This window comes from Gossypium hirsutum, chromosome A06 (assembly GCF_007990345.1).
Source record: "Gossypium hirsutum isolate 1008001.06 chromosome A06, Gossypium_hirsutum_v2.1, whole genome shotgun sequence".
NCBI lineage: Eukaryota > Viridiplantae > Streptophyta > Magnoliopsida > Malvales > Malvaceae > Gossypium > Gossypium hirsutum.
The window spans coordinates 79,775,172-79,792,781 of record NC_053429.1 but is presented as its reverse complement, the minus strand read 5'-3'; the positions used below and the strand labels follow the sequence as shown (position 1 = coordinate 79,792,781).

Sequence of the window (17,610 nt, the reverse complement as noted above, 5' to 3'; positions counted from 1 at the left end):
TGCATCGTATCTGAGGGGGCTGATGATTTTTGGAGGAAGCATTCTGAAAGGCTCTTAAGCCTGTTATTTGGTAGCTCAGCTGCAATATTTTGATTATGTGCCGCATTTTATACAACATGGTGTGTAGGGATGGGTGGGTGTTTTTAACCGCACATGGTGTGTAGGGACGAACGAAGATGGTGTGTAAAGGCTGGTGGGTAGGATTCTAATTTCTGTTACAGCATATTGTATCTGAAATGGGCCAAAGCCCTAATTTATATCTAAGACTGTATTTGTGTAGGCTAAAGCCCAAATGGAATCTGTAGTGGGCTCAGGGTCTAGACTGTATATGACTGATTTCTAATGTTAAACTATGTGCATGTTTTCTATGGGGTTACACACTAAGTTTACGAAAACTCACCCTTTTCTGTTTAATCTATATAGGTAATCCCCAGATTTGATGGGTCGGTGCAGCAGAGGACTCGGCGGTGGCCACACGTAAATTTTAGATTGCTTTCCATTAACTTTCAGATTTTATTACTTATTTGGGGTTTTTTTATGTAACTTGTGGACCTTGGATTGTTAGGCTTTAAATTTTGACTTCTTAAATTGTTCTACGATTTTATTACTGCTAGGCATGGAAAAACTCAGTTTTCACTAAGATCGAATGGTTTTCCTAAAATAAGTGTTTTCCAAAGCTTCCACTAAAAAGATACGATTTTAGAAATAATGAAGAACTTGCGTTTTACTTCGAATTAAGATAAAAGCTAATTACCTGGAACGGTTTTAACTCAAAAAAATCGTTTTCGAATCTCATCCATATGACATCGCCAAATCCGGCCATAACGTCTAGGACGAGTTTGGGGTGTTACATTGATACGAGATGGTACAGGTATGTACATGAACCGTATAAGCTTAAATCGAAGAAGTTACGAAGTTTATATATAAGATTATGATTGAAAAATGTGAAAGGTTTGTTAGTTAAATGAACTATATGTTGATATGTTCAATTTGATGATTTGTATATCTATGTTAAGTTTGAGTATATTTCATACAAGCTTACTAAGCTATATAGCTTACTTTGTTTAATTTTCTATGTTTTATAGTGACTTTAAAGCTAGCTCAGATTCAGCGATCGTCAAAGACATCGTCACACTATCCAACTATCAGTTTGTACTTTTGAGCTTACGTTTTAAGTATATGGCATGTATAGGGACTTTGGTTATTTTGGTTATGTGTTGGTAATGAATTTAGCCATTTGAATTGGCTTGTAAATGTATATGTTTTGGTTTGTATATATAGCCATGAGTGATGGCCCATTCTTGGTTATTTTGGTATGTTTGAATCATGTATATATATGTGTTTATGTCTTGTGAAATATGTTGAATGATGGTTGTGTGATGCTTAAATGGTAATAGACATTATGAGTATCAAATGGTTGACTTGTGGATGTTGGTTTGCTTGTGAAATTAGGCTAAATGATGCATATTTGGAAGTGTTTATTTAATTTAATTGTATATGTAATTTTGGTCTAAATGGTATTGTATATTTTATGTCTTGTGTGTATTGAGAAAGGTCTATAGATTATGCATGAATTAAGCTTGAGTTGGATGGTTAAAATGTCATATTATTCTATGCTTTGGTGCTAATTGGATTGATATAAGTATACACAAGTTTGGGTGGAAAAATGGCCTGGTAAATAGCTTATTTTTGTCCACATGGGCATGTGTCTCAGCTGTGTGTGACGCACGGTTACATTACACGGCTGTGTGTCCATTGGTGTTGAAATTAGAATCAAGTCATTATGCTCCACACGGCCTCACACACGGGAGTTTGACTTGGCTGTGTGGCATAAGTCAGTATACCCTACAAGTTTGGCACGGCCTAGCACACGGCTTGGTACATGGACGTGTATGGCTATTTTTAGGGCACACGGACTAGCCCATACGAGCATGTGTTGGCCGTGTGACCCAAGTCAGAGCGTTACATAGGGTCGGACACAGGCTGGGACACAGTCATGTGCTTCCATTTCCAATGTCCACAGTCGTATGTCCCCTATTTTTGAGAAAATTTTCTAAGTGTTCTAATAACTTCTAAAGTTATCGGTTTAGTCCCGAACCACCCCGAATGCATGTTTAGGGCCTCGTAGGCTCGTATTAGGGACAATATGTTTGAGATTGATTGATGATTGCTTGAAATGTGAAAATGTTTTCAAAATGAATGTCTAATTAGTATATAAGTTCGGTAATGCTCCATAACCCTATTCCGACATTGAATACGGGCGAATGGTGTTACATAATCATCCCCGCTCCATTAGCATCACATTGCACTACTAGATTCACCTTCTTAGAAAAATTCAAACCATTGATTTTCTTACAAAGAGCTTCAACTTGATTTGCTAACATAGAAACTACATCAGTATTAAAAACACTAGTTGCTTTAATTGGTTTCTTTCTTATGACTTGCCACTGATAGGTATTCAGTGACATCTCCTCAATAAACTTTTAAGCTGCCTCAAGTGTCTTATTATTCAATGTTCCGCCAACTATTACATCAATTAGTTGCCTAGTGGAGGGATTTAAACCGTTGTAAAAGTTTTGAACTTCTAACCACAAAGGTAACCCATGATAAGGGGCCCAAAAGATCCTTAAATCTCTCTCATGCATCATATAATATGTCCAAATCAATTTGAACAAAATAAGAGATGTTCCTCAATTTAGTTATTTTAGCTAATGGGAAGTACTTCAACAGAAACTTCTCAATCAATTGCCTTGCTCCTCAACCAAAATGGGAACAATCATAAGCATATGGCATCATTAGTAACGACATTGATCTTGAAAGTGTTGCAAACCTCTAGAAAGTTAGCCAAATGAGCATTCAGATCTTCATCTTGTAACCCATCAAACTGAACATACTATTGTACCATTTGAATTGTGTTAGGTTTCAGCTCAAAATTATTTTCAGCAATAGTCAGTCTGACAATACTAAATTCAGCCCCAATTAGAGTAGGCTTAGTATAATAAAACATAGTATGAGGAGCAAGGGATTCAAGAGGCTACTGATTATTTTGATTATCATCCATCTCCACAGTAATATCCTTTACCTCTATATTGTCTATTAAAACCTATTGGTCATGCTTTGCTTCTCTAACTTCTCTTCATTTTTTGCGAGCAGTCTTTTCAATCTCATTGTTAAAAATTAATAGTTCCTATGGGTTTCCTCTAGTCATAAACCAAAAGAACCTGTCATAATCAAACATACAAAAAATTAGAATGTAAAAATTAAATTAAAAACAAAAATATTAAATTAAATTAAAAATTTCTAAATTAATAGAAATAAAGTTTTCCAAATATTTTAGTCCCCAACAACAGCGCCGAAAACTTGCTGCAATCGTAAACTAACTAAAAATCTGACTAAGGCAAGTGCACCTATTAATTAATAGTATATCTATAGTAAGCAAAGATATCATTCCCATGAAGACTAAAAGTACTAGTAATTACTACCTTTTTATTATTTAACAGATAAATTTGTGTAATAGCCTGATTTCCAATGGTTTCGGGACCACATTTTTTATATTTCAGTCTGTAAATATTAATTATTTAATATTTACAAGATCATTAATGTCGTATTAAATTTTGGTTAAGAAATTTTAATGTTTGATGAGTTCATTAAAGGAAAAGGACTTAATCGTAAAAGCTTGAAAAGTTGGTTCTAATAGTTAAAAGTATTAAATTGTAACAGCCCAATTTTAGGTCTAGTTGGAACAGTGGTTTTGGGACCACAATTCCAACATAGAAAAAAAATTATTTTTATTATATTTTTATGGTCTACAATTTTAGGGAATGATTTCATGAAAATTTCGTTCGAAAATTTTGACGTTTGAGCACGCAATTTAGCAAAAAGGATTAAATTGTAAAAAGTACAAAAGTTGAGTTCTACATTCTAGAGGTGTCCAATTGTTATGAAATTTAAATTGAAGGTCCTTAGATGGTAATTAGACCATTTCTTAAGTTGGGAGACAAAAATAGACATGAAGTAAGAGAATTTTAGTGTTTTAAGACAAGGGCATTTTGGTTATTTAGTTAATAAAAGAATTTTATAATCAAATTAAAAGCCAATTTTTGCTCTTGTTCTACCCATGGCCAAAAATTTCAAAGGGGAACCATAGCTAGGGTTTTTTCATCTTTTAAGCTCGATTGTAAGTCCGTTCTTGTCCCGTTTTTAATGCTATTTACATTTTTGAAGTCGTTATCACTCGATCTACCTATTTCTACCCCTAATTTGAGAAATAATTAAGGTCTAGGGTTTGACCCATGTTAGACATGTGTGTATTTTGATGTTTAATGATAGATTATGTAAGTTTGATTTTTGATAAACGACTTTTACTAAGTGATTTTCGATGAAAATGCCTAAAGGACCTATTTTTAAAAGTTATAAAATTAGTAAAAGTGTGATTGAATGAAAAATTTGGGCTGGTATGAGTACAATAAAGATTTGGCTAGGCTTGGGTAATGAAGAAATTTGATAAAAATCATTTTACAAGCCTAGGGACCAAAGTGTAAAAAGTCAAAGTTTAGGGGAAAAAATGTAATTTTTCTATAATACGGTTATTGAATTGAATTGAGTAATGTGAATAATAAATGAGATAAATTTTCTATTATAGATCAAGAGAAATGAGGTTCGGACCTAGATCAGGGGAAAAACAAAGTGTTTGACAATTAGGTCCCATTTCTACTATTTTTGTACCGAGGTAAGTTCATATGTAAATAATGCATTGTTTTAATTAATTTTTAAATGCTTTATTATCTTATGAATTGTGATTGACCCTTAGACCTATTCGACAAAGTTTCAACAGGTGTCAAATCCCGATTGAACCTTTGGAATAGATAGGATACAAATGCCATGACATTAGGATTACCAAGATAACGTGTAAGACCACATCTGGGATATGGCATCGATATGAGATTTCGTGTAAGAACATAGCTGGGCTATTGGCATCGATATGAGATTACATGTAAGACTATATCTGAGATATGGCATTGATATGGTAATGTGTGAATGAGATTCTCGAGTATACTTTACTATTCCAACTGGTTCAATGGGTAATTTAACGAGTATGTCAAAGGTGAATTGTGTAAAAATCCAAGTTCGAGATGACTTAGGTATGTACGTAAAACTCATACAATATGAGCTCGTTATGTGATGAACCCTCGGTAAGGTTATGATTGAGTAAGTTTGACTATGAGATTAATAATAACATTTATGTTAATTTACCTCATGTTAATTGTATGTTAAATGTGTGTTCATAATGCTTATTATTTTATAGGAACTTACTAAGCTTTATAGCTTACTCCTATTTCTTTTTCCTTATTTTATAGTGTCACCAAGCTAGCTCAGGGATAGGAGACTGTCGAAGATCCACTCACACTATCAACTTATTATTTTGTGTACCAATGAATTCAACATTTTGAGTTATGGCATGTATAGGGACTTGGTCATTTTGTATGGGTGATAATTGAATTGGCCTAATGTGTTGGCCTATGTTAGTTGGTAATTCATCTTGTAAATGGCCATTTGAAATTGGCTAATATTGGTATAAGTATATATGTTTATGATGATACTTTTCATTAATGTGAGAAATTGCATAATTTGAATTGATAAACGTTAGTATGTGAATGAGGTGTTGATGTCTCGGTTGTGGCTGACTTGGTTGTATGCATATGCTTGGATTGGTGTTATATGTTGTTGTGTAGGTGTGTATAGCAAAAGGTGACAAAATGGCTTGGTAAATAACCTTATTTTTGTCCACACAGGTAGACACACGGGCGTGTGTCTAGACCGTGTGTGATACATGGCTTGCCCCACGAGTATATGTTTAGGCCATGTGTCCCCTACACCTTAATTTTGAGAAATAGAATGCTTAGAATTGAGCTCACGGGTGTGTGTCTCAGCCGTGTGGATGACACTGCCTCAGGCACGGGCGTATGTACTAGGTGTGTGAAGTCTGCACCTATTTTATGAAAAATCAAAATTATTAAATCAACCACACGGCATAGCACACGGGCATGTGACTTGGGTGACAAATAGAGAGTTACACGGGTTTGGGACACGGGAGTGTGTGACCACATGACCTGCCCACACGGGCATGTCCCAAGCCACCCGGGCGTGTGACCCCTGTTTAGTGAAAATATTTACTAAATGTCATTAAAATTTCTAAAGTCCTCAGTTTAGTCCTGAACCACCTCCAATGCATGTTTTGGGCTTCGTAGGCTTATAATAGGGACTTTATGATTAATTGCAAAAATTTTTAATTTGTACGAAAATTCATGACTCGAAAATGTATGTTTGCTTGTGTTTGAGTTCGGTAATGCCTCGTACCCTATTCTGGCGTCGGATACGGGTAAGAGGTGTTACATAAATGGTTACTAAAATGTGAGTTGATGGACCTATGTGTTAATTAAACCATATAACAATTTGATGGGCAATTATGGACTAAGTTTGATTAGTCATTTTGTTATATTAAAAAGGGTAAAATGGTAAAATAATAATTAAAGCTATCATAAACAAATAATAATAATAATGCAAATCATTATCATCTTTATGACATAGCCGAATTTAGGAGGGTGAAAACCACCATTTTCAGGTTTGAGTTTCGGCAAAGCTTGGAGTAGTGCATGTAAGTGATTTTAAATCTCTTTTAGTAATTTTTATGTTTTTGTAATCGTTTTAGCTTAATCTAGTTAACCCGAGGGTTAATTTATAAAAATATTAAAGTTTTGGTAGATACCATTAATGAATATTGTAGATTTTTGAAGTTTAATGATGGATTACTATGTTTAAATGTTAAATAGAAAGATTTTGTTAAGAGATTTTTCATGGTTGTAAGTTTAGGGATTTGTTTGAATAAACTAAATTAAACATGATTTTCTTGTGAATTTTTTATCATATGAGGACTAATTGGGATAGTTATAAATTTTGTTTAATAGATATGATGTCCAATTATGGGAAATAATCATATTTTGATCTTAGGGACCAAATTGTGTAAAATGTAAAAATTTGGGTCAAATGTGCAAAATGGTAAATAAGAAGTTATATGTATTAAAATCAAATGTATATGAAATTAAGGCTAATAAGTGAAATAAACTATATTATATATCAAGAACAAGTAGATAACCGAGGAAAAGGGAAAGTTGCGGAATAAGCCCTAACTTTTATTGTTTTTGTAGTTAGCCTTGGTAAGTTCGCACGGTTTAATTTTGTATAATTTAAATATTTTTTTATTTATGAATTGAAATTGTTAAATGTCTTGAAAGCGTTGAATTGTATTAAGTGGATTGATTTGAGAAAGTAAATATATTAAGCGTTGCTATTCAATAAATAATTGAGTTGATGAACGTAGGATAGGATACAATTGGCATGCCAATAGGTTATATTATGTGTTGTACAGGATTGATTGGTGTTAAGATGATTTTTATTTATTTATTCTTGTTTACTAAATATATTGAAGTTCAGCATTTGTTGCAGACTATCGTGTTATATTATAGTGATTCAGGTGTGTTTCCGGGGGCAAATGTAAAGCCTTCGGGCTTGGCACTCAGTGTGAAGGTGTGTTTTGGAGAGGTGTAGCCTACGGGCTTGGCACTTGGTGCCTAGGTGCGTTCTTGGATGGTTAGCTCATATGAGTGATTTGATATGTTCTGGATGGTTAACCGTGTATCTGAATCTGTTATAATGTTCATCGAGCATGTTTTCAATGATATAATGTACTTGATTGGATTGTATCGTTTGCATTTAAGCATAAAGCTTACCCGTGATTTGATTGTGATTGATAGGATTTTGATTTATTATCTATATTATGTAATAGATATGTTTATTTGGTAAGTTTATTATTTTAACAGTTGAATTTACTAAGCTCAATTAAGCTTACTTGTGCATTTTCTCTTATTTCCTTGTAGATACATTTTTGAGGAAATAGGTGATTAGATTGACTCAAATAATCACACTATCTAGAAACCTTTTGGTAGCTTTTGAATGTTCACCTTAGGTTATACATCATGTAATAGGTGAATTGTAATTGTGTTCGTTATTTGTGAAGTTTGTTAAACTTGAATGATGTTTGTCTTTTGATAGATTTTGGTACATGTGAATATGTTTTTGGTTTAGTATATATTTATGTTTGGAGCTTGTTTGGTCTATTTGGTATAATGAAAGTGTGGGTGAATATGGAAATTTCAATTATAGATTGAAAGGAATGGTGTTTTGGTATGAATTGTTAAAGGTAATACTTTGAATGCAAGTACTTTCATTTGAAATGTGATATTGATTTGACTATTGAATTGTGGTGTCAATGAGGGCACATTGGTTAGGCACCTAGGATGGATGTTTTGACATGTTTTGAGCTTGTGTAATTATGTTTTGAGTAGGTATAAATTATGGAAATTGGGTTGCTTGATGTCCAAGTAAGCATGTTTCGATAGAGTTGATTTTAAAGTTACAATTAGGAGCACACAACCTGGGACACGAGCTGTCACACGGCCGTGTGCCACACAAAGCCCTTCCATACGACCCCTCCACACGACCGTATGTCATTGTTGTTTTAGGTGCAGGTTTCACACAGCCTACGACTCGGTCGTGTGTCTCAAGTCAGTTTGTAACACGGTTTGTGTAACAGCCTGATTTTGGGCCTAATCGAAACAGTGGTTTCGGGACAACAAATCTGAGGTCAATAAATTATTTTAATATTATTTTATGTGTTATAGCATGATTATATGAGTGCATGAAAATTTTGATGAATTAATTTTAGTGTTTGTGAGCTTAATTGCGAAAAAAGACTAAATTGCATAAAGGGCAAAAGTTTTGTTTTACTAACCAAATATGTTAAATATCTAGGGAACCAAAATTGGAGGTCTTTAAAGTGCAAATAGGCCCTTTTGGGGAGTGATGGCCGACCATAGGTACAAAAAAATTTGAAAAGTCAAAGGTTGGTGGCATTAGATGACTTTTTTGTAATAAAATAAAATAAGGAAAAACAGGTTGTCATCTTTTTTATTTCTTCTTCTTCAACTACCGAAAATGGCAGCAAACATGGGGGTTTTGAAGCTCAAATTTTCAGCAACTTAAATCCTTTGCTTGTAAGTGAAATTTGTGGTTGTTTTTGTTCATTTTTGTATTTTTGGAACCCTTGTAGCTTAATCTAGCTAGTGGGGGGATTATTTTGTAAAATGGTTGAAAGTTTAGGGTTTTCCCATGAGAGCATTTATGTTGTTTGCTGAATTTTTATGGAAGAAAATGAGTCTTGTTTGTGTAATAAACATCTTTTATGAAAGGATTTTCATGAAAACACCTAAAAGGACCTTTTTATGAAGTTTATAAAATAGGTTGTAAATGTGTGAAATAATTGGAATTGTAGGTTGCTTCTAGTATAAAAAGAATTCGGCTAGGCTTGGTTAGTGAGAAAATTCAATAAAAATCGATTTACGAGCCTAGGGGTAAAATCATAATTTTGTGAAAGTTTAAGGGCAAAATGGTTATTTGGCCAAAGTATAAATATGGAATGTATTGATTAATGTGATGATTAATGTAGTGGATTTTATTATTTTAGATCAAAAAAATCGAGATTCGGGCTTAAATCAGGAAAGTATGAGATTATGGACCAAAATGAAATAATTAGCCGTTCTCGGATTCTAGGTAAGTTCATATGATAATAATAATGCAATATTATGTTTGAATTGTAATTCTTTACTATTATTGCATAAATTGTATGATTGAATACATTGGAAAAGTTGATTGAATGGTGTACATGATGTGGAAATATGACATAGAAGAATGTTACACGAAATGCAAGAAAACAATGATATATGACAAGTGATATAGGAAATAGGTGATATATATATGTTTAAATGTTTTCTTGTTATCATGTATCATAATCTTACTTGTTACCACGAAAGTATAAATAATGTGATATAAAAGTAACCTACATTATGAGCAACTATGACGACATCGAGTTAGATATGAAATCCTGTTGAACCTCAGGAATAGTATTGGATACAACAAGTATATCATGAGGAACTATGTGGTCTGAACTCATGAGTTGTGTCTGAGTTCATGAGATAAATGTTATATGTAATGTGGGTCCGGGTACTGACTTCGTGACCAAACCCATGAGTAACTCATTGAGCGAGCAATTCATGTCAACACTATATGGGTCCGGGTGCTGACTTTGTGTACAAACCCGTGAGTAGCTCAATGAGCAGGTGTTACATGATAGTGTTATGGGGTCCAGGTACTAACTGATGAATAGGCCCGTGAGTAGCTCAAAATGCGAGCATTACATAGTATAAGGTAGATCTGGCTTCTTACATGGCACTTAGGTGCAAAGTTCCCATGTATCCAATAGTATTCTGAGTGTTCAACGGGTAATGCAATACACATGATGAAAGTCCTAAGGAGGGCATGTTAAAGAGGTATGGTTATATGATATATTACGATGATTACAATTATGTACACTAAGCTTTTGGCTATTGAGACTTTGAAATGTTGAGACATCGATGAGCTAAGATGTATGAATTATGATTATAAATTTTGTTGCAATATCATGCTAAATTATATTGTGCATTTGAACATGGAATGCATGAAATGGTGAGTTCATGATTAGTCGAAAGGTAACTTATGATAGTTATCATCATATTGCACCAAAATAGTGTTGGACAACAGCCGTTGTATGACTTTGAAAATCTACCAAAAATTGTGGAAATTGAGTTAGAGGCTGAATAAAATATGAAATTAAATCTTAATAAGTTTAGTTTTACATAGAAGAAACAATGTAAGCAAAAGAGTTTCATATTATGAAATATTTAAATTGTTGTAAGACAGAGTTAGAATGATTTCAAAATACCCTATTCTGATTTGAGGAAATCATTGAAAATTGTACAAAAATAGTTATGGGTTATAATTTATATGCTTAGAATTATTAATGAGTTTATTTTCAAGAGAAATAGATAGGAACATCATCCAAATCTCGTCTTATGAGATAATTAATTTTTAGTGAAGAGATGTCGAACTATCAGACAATGAAAAAGGGTTAAATTTAAGGAATAAACTGTACTTATTGGCTAGACCAAAAATTCTAAAAATTTTATGGTAAGAAGATATGTAAGTCTAGTTTCAGGTAAAATTATCAGATCTTAGTTTGGAGTTTCGTAGCTCCAGATATAAATAATTTAGTAACTATGACTCGAGAAAATAGCTTGACTGGGACATAAGTAAAAATGCAAATAGGGTTGTACTACCCGGAGAAACAAGTTGATAAATTGCTTATTATTTTCATAAGGTCTTACTAAGCTATAAATATTACCCCTCTCATTTCCATTTCTTTTAATGTTGTCAGGTTAGCTTTGGGTAAGAGATTGTCGGAGGCAGCATCACACTATCAAGCCATCACTTTCGGGGTATTGATGAATCTTAAACGTCTTCAAGTAAGTGGCATGTATAGGGACTTAGTTATTGATATGTGTTCTTATGATTTGGCCAAGATGTTGGCCTATATTAGTACATTGTATATAGCCATGAGATGTGGTTTATGATGGTCATGGCTTGTAAGCCTATTTATCCAAGCTAAGTATTAATGCCTTGAGATGCGGTCATGTGATTATATTTGTTTGATATGAATGGTTAGTATTACGGTATGTGTGTTTGATGAATGTCTTATGACCAAACGAAGTGGTTATAATTAGAGAATAAAAGTGTGATATGGCAATAAGTCAATAACGCTTGAACATGAGATTGGTGTGGAATGACTTAGGCAAGCATGGTATAAGTGTATAAGTGATAATCAAAATGACATGTTCAATTGATTGTGAATTGGTGTGTTTAGACTTGGTATAAAATGAGTAAGCAAAACACATGTATGGTGACATATGAATATTACAATTGAGTCTTAGTGGATGGTGTTTAATCATTTACTTGATGCTACATTATATGTGTCTATAATGTATTTAAGTATGTGAGGTATTAATGGTAACCAAAAGGCTTGGAAAATAGCCTAAGTGCTAGCCACACGGGCAGAGACACAGCCATGTGTCTCAGCCATGTGGAGGACACGGCCTAGCATACGGGCGTGTGGCCTGGCTATGTGGTTCAATTTGTTTTGCTAACATCATAAACAGAGAGTTACACAGCCAGAGGACACGGGCATGTTGAAAACACACGAGCGTGTTCCTGTGTCCACACAGGCACGTCCCTATGTCCACACAGGCGTGTGACCCTGTTTCTTGAAAAATTTTCTAAGTTTTCCCAAAGCTCTCCAAAGTTCTCGGTTTAGTCCCAAACTGCCTTTAATGCATGTTTAGAGCCTCGATAGCTCGTGTAAGGGACACTATGCATGTGATTGAATTTTTTTAATTTAAATTAAATTTTATGGCCCGATGTCATGAAATTGTGTATGTTTAAGTTCGATAAAGCCTCGAACCCTGTCCCGGCGTCGAATACGGGTAAGAGGTGTTACAGTTTGGCACACAATATGCGGCACGGCCATGTGGCCCTATTTTGAATATTCATATGGGTGGACGCACGAGCTAGGACACAACATGTGTCCATACTTTGACTATTCACACAGTCTGGGCTAGTCACACAACCTAGCCACACGACTGTGTGACCCCTGTTTTTAAAGTTTTACTAATTCTTCTGTTTTGTTTCAAAATGACCCTTAATTCTTTTCAAATTTATTTTAGGGCCCCATAGACTCTATTTAATGTTCATAAATGTATTTCTACTTTGACTTATATGAGTTATTAAACGTTATAAATTATTTTTAATTGTTTTTATTTGAATTTAAATGTTCTGAATTGTATTGTAATGTTTCATAACCCTAATCCGGCAACGGACGAGTTAGGGATGTTACAATTCGAATGGTTGATCAAAAACTAAAATTAACTAAACTAATTGCTAATGAACACGACAAAGAAACATTCAGGAAAATAAATAGTTAATAACCAAGAAGCAAAACAATACACAGGAAAGAATTCACCTAGATTTCATCTATCATTATCAATCTAAATTACGCAATTTCTTCACTTAGTGTCTTAATCCATAGAAATCCTTAAATTATGCTAATATCTCTCTTAAAAAATAATAGCAACTGACTCCAGTTGATTAATTGAAATTTCTTTCTAATTAAAACCCTTATTATCACATTAACTCGATCTATGGATTCCTCTATTAGATTTGACTCTAATATGGTAGATTTATGTCATTCTATTTCTAGGATTGCATGGAACTCCACTCAATTACACTAGATCTACTCTTAAATAGGGTCTATTCCTTCTCTGATTTAAGCACATCAACTATGGATCAATAGCCTAAAAATATTAAACCAAGAATTAATGACAGATAATTAAGAACAAGATCTAAGTCTTTATTGTGTAAAATAAAAATAAAACAATAGAATTCATCATAGGGTTCATCTCCCCAAGGTATTTAGAAAATTAGTTCATGCTTGAAAATAAAAATATCCCAAAGATACTATATTAGAAAGAAATAAAGAAACTCATTATAATCTCCTAAGAAATAAACTGAGAGTCTTCAATCTTGACGAAAATTTACTTCAAAATCGACTTCAATGGTGTTTTTGAAGTTTTTTTCTTGAATATTCAATGACAGCTCATTCCCATCTTCTTATTTTTGTCATATATAGGCCTTAAAATGCCCGAAAAACCTAAAAAATGTGTTTTTCCATAGGTTTGGAGTGCAATTCACAATATCCACATGGTGGCACATGGTCATGTGGCTCTTGAAACTTGCTTTGATTTTTTTATTTTCACTCGTCTTTCACTCCTTTTGCTCCCAAATGCTCTCCTAATTATAATAACATGAATTTAAAGGATTAGGAGCATAAAATTAACCATTAATATCGAATAATCACCTAAAAACACATTAAGAATGGGATTAAAACATGTTACTTGTAGCACCTATCAATAGGAGGGAGCTATCATAGAATATTCAAAAAACAACTTGAAAAACACCATTGAAGTCAATTCTAAAGTAGGTTTCCGTCAAGATTGAAGATTTGCATTTGATTTCTTATGCGATTATCATGAGTTTCTTTATTTCTTGTGGTTATATTGTATTTTGTTTGTTTTTATTTTCAAGCATGAACTAATTTTCTAAATTCCTAAGGAGATAAACCCAATGATGAATTCTACAATGATGAATTCTATCATTTTATTTTTTTTATTTTACGCAATAAATACTTAGGGTCTGTTTGATTGGCAGTAAAATGTTTTCCGTAAAATTATTTCTGAAAAATGTTTTACTTTTCTGTAAAATGACTTACTGGAAAATATTTTCTGGTGTTTGATTGAATCTGTGTAAAATATTTTCTGCTGTTTGACAGATTTCCTGAAAATATTTTCCGGAAAAGTTATTTTTTACATATATTAATATATATTAATAAATTTTTATATTTTAAATTGTTTTTACATATATTGCAATGATTTATTTATAATAATACTCAATAATAAGCTACAATATTGATCGTTATAAATTAAAAAATATATTATCCACAATGAGTACTAGTAAGAATATTGAATAATTATAAATTACTTCGAAACCATAATGAGTACTAGAAATAATATTATCCAAATACATAATTAGTAGTACACCACATAGTAACAACATTGTCCAAGTGCATAATATTACAGCACATAAAAGTATCAATATCTTCAACCCTAAATTAACTACCAATGAACTAACAAAACGAGACTGAATTAGGAGTTGACAAAAGTCCAAACATGACAGTCTCAGAAATTTTTCCAACCATAATCATTCTTATAGAAGAACTACAATAATCTGTATTAGTATTTGACGATTATTAGAATGACAGCTCCTTCCACTCCAAAGGAAGCAATGTGTAAGAATCAAGAAACCTTCCATAAAAGATATATCAGATAACAAAGCAATGTTCTAAAAACGGGCACATCAAATTAAAAAGCAAGATTAACCAAATCTATTGGGAATTTGAAATTACTATTTATAACCTTGACAAGATAATATGTTCACAAACATGATTCATCAGGATCATCATTTAAAAAAGACATGAACAACCTCCATACATTGCAACAGTTGTTCATGTTTATACAAAACATGCTCATGAACTTCAAACAAACAGAAATAGAAAACTTATATTAGTAAGAACACTTAAAAAAAGGAATCAAATTATGGACCCAAAGGCAATATACAACTCTTTGAAAAATAAAACAGTAATGCTAGAAACATAGTCTATTTATTGTAGAAAGCCAAAAAGAACTCAATTTGCTCCAAAGGAAAATATCAGCATTGCATGCAATTCTATGTCATAAAAACTTTAAACCAAGATCGAAACAGATACATTCTTCACTAAATTTACAATCTTTCATTTGTAAATTTGTTTAATGAACTTATTGAAACCTTTAATGTAATGTAATGTAATGCAGGTTCTTTATGGGCATAAATGTACTAATGGCTCACCCACCTAAAGCCTGCATATTGATATTTGTCCATGTTTACAGCAGCTACACAGACTTGAGTGCTCTGCCAAGAATTAGGACAACTAAAGAACCCATTAAAATTAGTTCATAACATAATATTTTCCAGAGAGCTAGCAGACAATAATAACATAATTATGTCTTTAGTTCATAACATAATATCTACTCAACAAGTGGAATGTTGTTTGCATGTGAACATATTTTAGATTTCTGGGTAGTCCACTAAAGTGCACAAAATTTAAGAGTAAATGTTGTTTGCATGTGAACATATTTTAGACCTAAGAATCTAGTCACAAAAATAAATTCCAGTATCACACAAACTCCATATATTATGTAAATTGTTTGATCTTACATCAACCAGTACACAAGTAGGTACTCCAAGAAATAGAAGATAATTTAACTTGCTGAGTACTTTTCTCTTCTACTCTGACATGATTCAATTATTTTCTTATATATTTATATGATCTACCCTCAGGCACAACAAACTTATTACATGGTCATTAGTTCAACACATTCTGCTTACAGGAATTACACATAATTATCCAACTCATGCCATGAGGGGTAACACTACTGGAGACAATACCACCACTAACAGGTAACATATTCTTAGACTCTTAGTGGATATAAAAGTTATGGACTGCCCATGTTTACAAAACCCTAAAGGATGCAGTTCACCAGATTGATGATTAGAAATTCCAATGGTAACCTATGGAATGCATTTCTTTTACAAACTTATACAAAAAAGGATATAGAGGTAAACCTTAAACATTCCTTCAAGTTTGTTTGTAAACTAGCTGCCACACTCTGTCTTCAGCTGCAGCATCGCAAGAACATAACAAATTAACAATTTAATACAATCTTCTGAAGACACACTATTTAATGCGAAGAACATACTGACCTTAGAAATCATGGATTTCTCTGCATCAATAGAAGCACTCTTCCCTAACAGCAGCCTTTTAGCAAGATCTTTCTTATAGAATGCTTCAAAAACATCCTTGCCCTTAATTATCAACAAAAATGCCATTCACAACTCTAGTATTAACTAGTGAGGCAAGAAAGAAAGAAATGCACAAAAGGAAAACTGTTACTTGGGGAAAAAAGTAAATTTAATCATTTTTGTGGGAAACTCTACCTGGATGAACCTGAATAAAACCAAAACTTTATCAAGTGTACCCTCTAATTCCTTTTCAGAAGTACCCTTATTACCATCACGAAGCTTTTCATCCAGAAACTTAGCAATAAGCTCAGCAGGTCGATTCTATTAAACACAATAAAGTTCGACCATCAGTCAAGTTCAAAATATGATGATCTAAATTAGGAATTTACTTTACTGGTTTAAAGGTAAATGAACATGCAGTTTAAAAATAAAATAATCTCCAAATACAAAGGACAAACATGCTAACCTGACGAAGATTAATTAGATGCTCAAAAGAATCCTTAATGGTGTTGCAAAATGCCTCATTCTTGGAAAAGCTTTCTTCTAATATGGAGTCAAGTGAAGCCTTGAATTCTAACAAGGAAGACACCATGTCCTTGTCTTTCTCTTTATCCATGACAATGCTCTGCCCAGTTCTCCGAATATATGAGCTTATGGCCTGCCTGAGTGATTTGCATTGACCCTTGAAAACAGTGAGTACATCCTCTGAAGGTTCTCGATACGGTGTCTATCCATCAGCATCATAAATCCCTGCACAAATTAGAGAAACCATAGCTACTAAGAAGATGCAAATTCAAGGTGTTCAAAGCACAAAGAACAACCAAAAATTCAATTCACACCTTATCAAGAATGGCAGGTATATGGCGTTCCAGCAGTTGCCTTTCTGCTGTTGCTATAAGCGGCTTTCTCGTAAAAGCATCCAGGTAGAGTAAGCATCTTTCATTTTCTTCATTTAACCTCATCTGAAGGAATACGCACAAAAAGCCATTTCCACCTTCTGGGGTTCCTGATTCAGGGCAGACTTGATGAACGCCGGTGTCTGGTGTTAAGAATCGGTGTTGGCTGATGGCAAGCAGAAGATCAGGTGTCAAGGATAGGGGAAGGGGAAGGGGAAGGGAAAGGGAAAGGAAAATTTTCCTGAAAATGTCTTACCGAATCAGAAACGGTAAGACATTT

The 17,610-nt window shown here is 33.3% G+C and overlaps 1 protein-coding gene and 1 non-coding gene across 7 annotated transcripts; both read right to left on the bottom strand.

Moving 5' to 3' along the window:
• Nucleotides 1-14,596: 14,596 nt before the first annotated feature.
• On the bottom strand, nucleotides 14,597-17,065 carry LOC107929824 (cullin-4). 6 transcript variants are annotated; one of them, XR_005928508.1, is made up of 6 exons: nucleotides 16,901-17,065; nucleotides 16,630-16,755; nucleotides 16,396-16,497; nucleotides 16,258-16,311; nucleotides 15,485-15,562; nucleotides 14,597-14,900 (listed from the first exon to the last, which is right to left on the bottom strand). XR_005928508.1 is itself a non-coding variant. In XM_016861340.2 (5 exons), the coding sequence occupies exons 1-4, from the start codon at nucleotides 17,048-17,050 to the stop codon at nucleotides 16,288-16,290; spliced, it is 402 nt and encodes a 133-aa protein (XP_016716829.1). In that variant the 5' UTR covers nucleotides 17,051-17,065; the 3' UTR covers nucleotides 14,601-14,900; nucleotides 16,258-16,287. The 6 variants fall into 6 exon arrangements, 4 of the variants coding, with proteins under 4 accessions (XP_016716829.1, XP_040971261.1, XP_040971260.1 ...); XR_001692913.2 differs by having other exon boundaries at nucleotides 14,598-14,900; nucleotides 15,485-15,543; XM_016861340.2 differs by lacking the exon at nucleotides 15,485-15,562 and having other exon boundaries at nucleotides 14,601-14,900.
• Nucleotides 15,434-15,539, bottom strand: LOC121231301 (small nucleolar RNA snoR103). The gene has a single exon (XR_005929363.1). It is a non-coding gene; the product is annotated as a small nucleolar RNA snoR103 (small nucleolar RNA).
• Nucleotides 17,066-17,610: the final 545 nt, after the last annotated feature.

What these genes read in the sequence shown, in the direction of transcription:
- LOC107929824 (XM_016861340.2), bottom strand. Translation starts at nt 17,050, where the DNA reads ATGGATAAAGAGAAAGACAAGGACATGGTGTCTTCCTTGTTAGAATTC. An exon ending in ATCTAATTAATCTTCGTCAG is followed by an intron (nt 16,756 to 16,900) that starts GTTAGCATGTTT and finishes TGTGTTTAATAG; the next exon opens with AATCGACCTGCTGAGCTTAT. An exon ending in AGAAATCCATGATTTCTAAG is followed by an intron (nt 16,312 to 16,395) that starts GTCAGTATGTTC and finishes GCGATGCTGCAG; the next exon opens with CTGAAGACAGAGTGTGGCAG.